The sequence below is a fragment of the Chaetura pelagica genome, unplaced genomic scaffold, assembly GCF_000747805.2.
Source record: "Chaetura pelagica isolate M959 unplaced genomic scaffold, ChaPel_1.0 scaffold676, whole genome shotgun sequence".
Taxonomy (NCBI): Eukaryota; Metazoa; Chordata; class Aves; order Apodiformes; family Apodidae; genus Chaetura; species Chaetura pelagica.
Genome location: NW_009953724.1, coordinates 1,240,066 through 1,247,876, shown reverse-complemented (window position 1 = coordinate 1,247,876; position 7,811 = coordinate 1,240,066). Strand labels below are relative to the sequence as shown.

Here is a 7,811-nt window from a genome sequence, read left to right as displayed (position 1 = left end):
ACAATGGAATCACGAGATTCTTATTTTGTTCTTCTGCTTTAAATCATCATGCATTTTGAAACAAAATTAAGATGAGGAGACTGAAAAAAAAAATAAGACTCGCTTTTGAAAGAGGGTGAGAACACATTTCACTGGAATTTTCAGAGCCCACTGGAGCAGCCATGACACAATTCCACATTTTGCTTAATCTGGTCTATTTGTACCTTGTATCCAAAGAGGAAGCCCAAATCCTTCCCATTTTTTTTTCTCCTTGAAAGCTCATTTCTGCCATTTCCCTTGCATGGAATCTAGTGATCATCTAATGAGTCAAGACCAGCTTGCTGAACCCCCAGGAGGCTCATCCAACCAAAAACCACCTCTTTGCTATCCTGCAGAGCCAGGATTGTTAGATCCAACACAAAGGAGGAAATGGAAATGCTCAGCTGTGCCAGGCAGACCAAAGCTCAGTAGCAGTCTGAGTTGGACTAAACAGGGTGAAACTACTCCTGGAAACAGCTTTTATCTATGGATCTGAAACCCAAAATTACTGGTTTCTTGACATGCAGATAAAAATCAAAGCTGCTGCTAAACTATCTAATTATTCACAAAATGAGCCATTTTCTGCTCTGCAAGGTTTACTACAGACTTTTGGGAGGGGAAATTTTAAGCACAGACCCTCCTAGAGTGTTAAAGAAGAGGAATATTGGCACTTTGTAAAGTAAAACATTCCTTTTTTTTAATAAAAAAAGCAATCCAGATAACATGACTGGGTAAAGGAAAAAATGAGAGTAATTAAAAAGCAAAGCTCATCTACTTAAATTGAGATTTGATTTCAAATATGCTGGCTTGTCATTCTGCAAGGCAATGAGTTTCAATTTTTACCAAGAGCTTGCTTCAAAAGACAATGATGTTCTTTTATGATCCAAAAAAATACCAACCTTCCAATGTTGTGGCTGTCCTAATTAAAAGTGTATTTACACAACAGGCAAATTTAATGTTACAAAACAGATTAAGATATTTGAATTCTAACCTGTTTTACACAGAATTGTTTGACAAGATCCATAATTAGAATGATCTAAACTTGCAGTAGTCATACCTAATCTCATCCATCATTAAGTGTGCTGCAACTATCTTCCACCTAGGTCTTAATTACTGATTGCTCACAAGGGTCATTATATCAGATTAATAAACTAAGTAAGCACAGTACTGTGCACCTTCCTATATTCTGAGATCAAGAGAGCAAACAATTTCCCAAAGAAGTGTTAACAATACTGCCTACATAAGAAAACAAAGTAGGTGTTTGCTATTAGTCTACTACTTGGGAGTTCCAAATATCTAATGAATGAGACTTATGAAAATTCTAATTATCTGTGACCCAGATCTCCATCCCTTGTTGCAGTCTGTGGAAGTGTTTTAACCAGAATATCAATGGCAGCAAGAACACAAAGTCACACTCACAAATCATTCAAATATCTATGTGTGGAATAAGAAAAGCTCTGAAGTGCACAAGTGTTCAGCTGTTTTCAGATATCAGTGAGAATCTAGTAACATTAGAGTTATTAGCTGTCAGATGCTTATGTCAATTAACACACAGTGAACAATGAAAGTTTTTTTTTTTTTGCCAGTGAAATGGTCCCAGATCCAACACATTAAGGAATGCATTAGTCTGAATTTCCTTCACCTTACTACTTCAAGTGTGCAAGTCCAAAGGATGGCAAGTACTTATCCATGACAAAATAAATGAGAGCCTGACTAAATGATTTTCTATGTGTAAATCCTTTTGAACAGATCAATTTCTAACCAACCTTTTCATCACTGGCGATTGCCACCTCTTTTCCATCTGCATCCTGATAGCAGTGGAGGGAAAGCAAAACAAGACAAATCTATCTGCCATGTATTTGAAGCAAAAAACATCTTCAAATCAAAACTTCAGGGTAATTCTTAACAAATGAGCATAACAAGAATGCAATCTTGAAACAAGATTGGGCAAACTGGACACAGCTTAATTCTGTTGTGGATTTGCTGACAATTGCAGGGCAGATAAACATGAATTAAAGAGTTAAGAAAAGAGATGTCAGGTTCAACTTCAGAAGGAATTACCGAGGGGAGGATTCCTTCTGTCGTTTCCGCGGAGATGGTGAAGGGCTGCGGGAATGCGAATGGTGCCGGCGCCTGCCGACCTCCCCGTTCTTCACGTTGGATCTTTTGGGTCTTTCCTCCTCTGATGAAGATGAAGAACCAGAATCTACAAACGTAGAAGAATCACTCTCTGGAAAATGATTCTCACAACAATATTAACAGTTACTGATAGTAACTGTTTAAAGCAGTTTAAACTACTAAGCTCCACTCCCACAATGTAAGCAGCCTCTATTTAAAGGCCATTCAACTAAACATGAGGGTTGGAGTAAAGTATTAAATAAATCCATCAGAAGTGAGTAAAAATATTTGCAGAAGCATAACTGTCCACATAAAATGTCACCAGCCAGGTAATTAAAAAAGATGAGCTGCAATTATTTACAGATACATTAAGCGGACAAAAACCTACACCAGACCAAGATTAATGTACCAATCTCAAGCATGCAAGAGTCCAATATATTAGGAAATAACTCATTGCAGCAACAGATCCACTAATCCATAGCAAGCAATATTTATCTGTGATGGTAAGAGTTTAAAAGTGCAAATTTCAAAGATATAAACCAATTAAGAGATACAAAACAATCTCGAAAAATTATACTTTAATCTTCATGAGTAATAATTAAAGTGACTTCATTATAGGTGGCAAATCTACAATTAAGTTTATAACAGCACAGAGCAAATCATTTTCATCAGTATTTAACATTAATTACTCCCTATGAAAATAAACTGCAACCCAGCTTTAGGAAATCCATGCCATCCATACCAGATGAAGACTGTTGGTTTTGCCTTCTGTACTGACGCCTCTGTTGAACTGAATCTGCTGCAGCCATTTTGCCTCCTTTATCTTCTTCTGAAAAGGTACAAACATGGATAGAATATTTAAGCTGAGGATACAAATTTGCCTTATTCAGGCAAAAGTCATATTATAGTACACCAGCAAGCATGTGTTTGGTTTTTTTTAAATCTTAAGATAAGACTGAGGCTGGAAGATCCTTTGGCTGAGCTTTTTTCCAAGAAAACTTGGATAGAAATATTTGAAGCAGTATGAGTGATCATCTTTGTTTCTGAAAACTCTTGCTTTCAGTGCCAGTCTATCAAAGAGGGATCAGCACTTCAACAAGTGCATTTTGTTGTTGTGCATCTTTGATTAAAAACCCACCCAAAACCAGTCTTGAAAAGTGAGAGTCTCACCTGATTCAGAGAGTTCTGCTTTCCTTGGTTTCGGTGCTGGCGAAGGAGATTCTCTTTTTTCAGTACTCTTATGTTTGGTTGCTAAAAGACAAAGTCAAATAACTCAGTTGCAATTTGTTACATTCCTGCATGCATTCCTGCTCATACAAACTGCACACACCACCTTGGAGGAACCAAAAGCACAAAATAATAAAAGCTGCTGGAAGACAATTTTTTCATTCCGATTACCTGATGCTCTGCCAGGTGAAACAGAACCACGGCTTTTTCTTGCCCGATTGGACTGCTGGGGTGTTGGAGACCTACGTGGTTTTGGAGGTGGACTTGCTGGTGGGGATGGTCTGTGCCTCCTCCTTGGGGGGCTGGCAGATGGAGAGAGCCTACGAGTTTTCCGAGGAGGGCTGGATACAGTTCTTTTGGGTGGTTTCTTTGGTGGCGATCGGGAACGTGAGGAGGAGGAGGAAGAGCTACTGCCAGAGAGGGATGCTGATGACCTTCTTCTCCTGTAAATCAAATATTAGAATTAGAACCTGACTTCAGAAGTGTTTGAGCATGAACAAAGAACTGCATTTGTTTGCAAGCACATATATAGAGCCACATACAACAGCACTTCCAAAACATGGTGGACAGCCTTCCACACTTTGTTTGAAGGAGAATACCAACCAATCTTTCACGGTTATTTTTAAACTACACAGTGAGCAAAAAATTGTTAGTGTCACCTTTGCTTGCCTTCTGTCAGTCTAGGGGCTACAACTGAGCTTTTCTCCTGGCAGAATTAGTTTTGTTTGGGTTTTCTAACTTTTTGCTTGTTAAGAGAGTTCTCTGTGTTAGCACGTCTGATTTACTCATCTTCAGAACTGACTGTTTTAGGAGTTCAGTGTGCAAGCACACTAAAAAGCTTTTTATACCAGGAGGTAAAAATTTCAGACAACTTAGCAAGTCAGAACCAATCTATCTATTCTTATGTTCTAGTCTTCCATCTTAACTTTATAATTTTAAAAAGGTAGGGCCTCTAGAATTCTGCGGCAAAATTTGTGGCAAGTTCTGTTGCAATTGTGTACCTGCAGAATCCACCTTTGGCTGCAGAATTCCTGAGAACCTGGAAAAAAGAAACCCTACCTTGAGTGAGATAAACATTTGCTGAAAGGGAGCTCTTGTACATCTTGCAACACACATATTTGATACTTTTCACAGTTTTCCCAGTAACTGTGGGAAATCAACATCTTGACAAACTTGGAAAAAAACAGAAGTCACCACATTGTCATAAAAAGGGAGAACTATTCCAACTGAGAAAGAGCAACTGCTGCACACAGGAAGCAGAACTTAAATTCTCTTCCTATGAAGAGGGCAGGAATCCATTCCCTTCCTATGAAGACTCAGAGCTTTGCTCCTATAACAATTGCTTATGCTGTCAAAAATGTCATCTCTAACACCAGGGAGCAGACTTGAAGATTATTTTTTTTTTACATAAAAGAACATGAAGAAACACATTTCAAGTCAAAATTTAATTTTTATTTTCATTTTATGTGGTAGAAGTTATAAGTAAAAAAACTCCCAAAATGTAGAATCCAGTTACTTGTTAATTTTTTTTTCCCCACACAGGAAAAAAAATATGGTTTAAGACTCAAAGCAAAAAAAGTCATAAAAGATGTCATGTCAATCTGTGCTGGGAACTGTACAGAGCCATTTGAAGTTCCAGTTATGAAACTGCCACTTCTCAAAAAAGGTGGAATTCTCATCACTACTTCAACTCAAAAGAAGTAATTTCACAGCTAGAATGTTCCCCCAGAACACATTGCTGAAACACTACCCTGCAGTTTTTACATCACTCAGGTCATACACCCGCCAACACTAAGGTGAAAAAGGTAATTTTGATAACACTCATTCCTCAAAACTCATGTGACCTTCTCAAAGTTAAAACATTTTCATTTGTCTCAAAAAAGAGAATCTTACCGCCTGACAGGGGATCTGCTTCTTCTGTGTCTGGGTGGGGGAGGCATTCTCCTTGGAGGGCTCCTTCTCCTTGGAGATGGCCGTCGTCTCGGGCTTGGTCGCCTTCTAGGAGAGTAAGACTTGTCACAATCAAAAATTCAAATGAAAAGGAACTACCTAATCGTGAGATTTGAGGAACTTGATCCTCAAGACACTGAGCATGAAGTTGCTTTTCTCCAGGTGCATCACATTGAAGCAGCATTTAGATTGTAATGCAAAGTGGTTCATTCAGACACATGCAGTGCTATAAAGTTTATCAACATCTCTCTACTAAGAAGTAAAATAATCCAATAAAAGGAAAAATGTAATTTACAACATTCTCAGCATCAGACCTATCTCCTAAAAGAAAGCTACATGATTCCCACTATCTAACAAGCTCAGACTCTGCAGGCAGGATCCCATACCTTGTCCAGTCAGTGTTAGTTACTGTCAGCAACTCCTGAACACACTTAATCATGGAAAGCATCTTTTTTTGTTTGGCCTAAAATGACCTCAACAACTCTGAAAACCTCATTACTGGAAATGAGAACATTGCATGAAGTGGCACCTTCAGAAGAAAATACTCAGTTCTCAACCTTCACAATCCAGACAAATATAAAGTCCCACCTTGACCGTGATCTATGACGCCTTCTTGGTCGAGAATGAGATGGAGAACGTGATCGAGACCTTGACCTTGACTTGGACCGAGATGGGGATCTCTGACGGGTCTTCTCTTTTTCCTTCTCTCTCTCCTTCTTTGAATTACGTTCTGGTGAAGCTTCCTTAGTCTCTGGTACAGGAGGTTCAGGTTTAGGAGCTTTTGGGATATCACTGTTAAAAACAAAGACCTGATTTATAAGCGCATACAAACCATAGTTCCCAGAGTAACATTTTAGAAGCTGCCAAGTTATTCCCCTGCTATGAACATTCACCTGCCCATCCTCTGACAAGATGCTAGACATTCTGCTCAAAAACTGTGCAAAAAATTAAAAGAACTTAAAATGATTCAAAGAGAAGTCTATGCAAGTTATGTTGTCACCCTGCTAGCAAACAAGATGACATTGTCAGACGTGGAAAAGATGACCAGGGCAATGAAAGGAGAGCAGCAGTTAAGCACTCTGCCTTTAGAATTCTACATAGGAAAAAAGTATTCTTACTGAAGATGATTTAATAAATTCTTTGGCCACTGCAGGGGAGAAGCAGGCATTCCCCCAAGTCAAGCTCCAAACGGGTATTAAGACAATTTCCATTTTTTAAGAGGTAATATTAGTCCTACAGACCAAGTTTTCACATGTACCTGTTTGAGGTTGCCTCTTGAACAACAGTCTCCTTTGGTTTCACAGAGGGTTCTGGCTCAGGAGTTGCCTCTTTCTTCTCAGGTGCCGGGGTGACGCTGCGGCTCTTGGTTCTGTGGTGTGGGGAGCGCGAGTGGCTGCGCTTCCGCTCCCGCCTGACGGGAGAGGATCTCCTGCGAGGGGAGGGAGACCTGGATTTGCGCCTGGGAAGGAGAAATGCCACTTAATAACAAAGTGAAGTGTGCAGGGTAACAAAACCTATGGGGTCAGGCAGCTAAAAGCTCTGAATCAGGCACTCTAGGTGCTGTTTAACTACATGTAAAGATACTGTGTATTTTCTGTTTGTAACTGACAGGCAAATTAAGACAGCAAATAAACAAAGAAAAAAACAAACTCCCCAAATCAGAAAAAGCAAAGTCTGAAACAGATCTTCAAATACAGTTCTTAGTGTAAACAATACGCCAAAGTTGCTCCAGTTTACTTGCAATTACTGTACAGCAGCAACCCCAGCCAGCCTGCTAAAATGCTAAGGGGAGTATTGCCAAAGTTCAATTATGTTTTCGTTGCCATGTGTTCTGCCCTCTGTTCTAGAGTATTATTGAAACATTTTCTGGGCATTTTCATTACCTCCTTGGACTCCTGGATCTGTCTCTTTTTTCTCTGTTGTCTTTGTCTTCCTTATCCCTCTTCTCCTTGTCTTCATCTTGCTTCTTCATGGAAGCCAGCTTCTCTTGCTCTATCTGTGCAAACAAATACTGGCATTTAACTCAGAAGGATCACAAAGACCTTATGAAATATGTACGTTGAGTAACAACAACAGGACTAAAATATGCTACCCAGACAGAACAGTTCTGCTGAACACAACATGTGTACTGAAACATCAATTGTTCTGCAGGCACCAATTCTGCCCAGTGCTCACAACCACTCATCCCCAATTCCATTAAAACCACCCTACCTGTCGCTGTTTTATTTCTTCTTTCTTCAGTTCCAGAAAAGCAGTTGGAATACCAGCAATGTTTTCTTGTGCACTTAACAGCAGTGGCCACAGTTCTCCCATGAACTCCCTAGCATTTTTCCCATTCAAAAAACCAGTCAGGTTGATTTGCATCATTTTGGAATCTGGGTTCTGCAAAGAGATATGACAGGAAGACAAACCGGTTATCTGAAAAAACAACATACAGTCAATATTAAACTTAAATTAAAACTACCATGGGGGCTAAAATACATATACACTCAAGATCT

At 39.3% G+C, this 7,811-nt stretch overlaps 1 protein-coding gene across 1 annotated transcript in view; it reads right to left on the bottom strand.

Moving 5' to 3' along the window:
- SRRM1 (serine/arginine repetitive matrix 1) overlaps positions 1 to 7,811 on the bottom strand; it is a 19,325-nt gene that overhangs the window by 4,420 nt on the left and 7,094 nt on the right. The window contains exons 4-13 of the mRNA XM_010000637.1: positions 7,525 to 7,695; positions 7,197 to 7,309; positions 6,572 to 6,772; positions 5,902 to 6,105; positions 5,257 to 5,361; positions 3,535 to 3,806; positions 3,307 to 3,387; positions 2,879 to 2,965; positions 2,080 to 2,224; positions 23 to 36 (exon numbers count right to left, since the gene is read on the bottom strand). Coding sequence (XP_009998939.1) covers positions 23 to 36; positions 2,080 to 2,224; positions 2,879 to 2,965; positions 3,307 to 3,387; positions 3,535 to 3,806; positions 5,257 to 5,361; positions 5,902 to 6,105; positions 6,572 to 6,772; positions 7,197 to 7,309; positions 7,525 to 7,695 — 1,393 coding nt within the window. The remainder of the gene's footprint in view (positions 1 to 22; positions 37 to 2,079; positions 2,225 to 2,878; positions 2,966 to 3,306; positions 3,388 to 3,534; positions 3,807 to 5,256; positions 5,362 to 5,901; positions 6,106 to 6,571; positions 6,773 to 7,196; positions 7,310 to 7,524; positions 7,696 to 7,811) is intronic.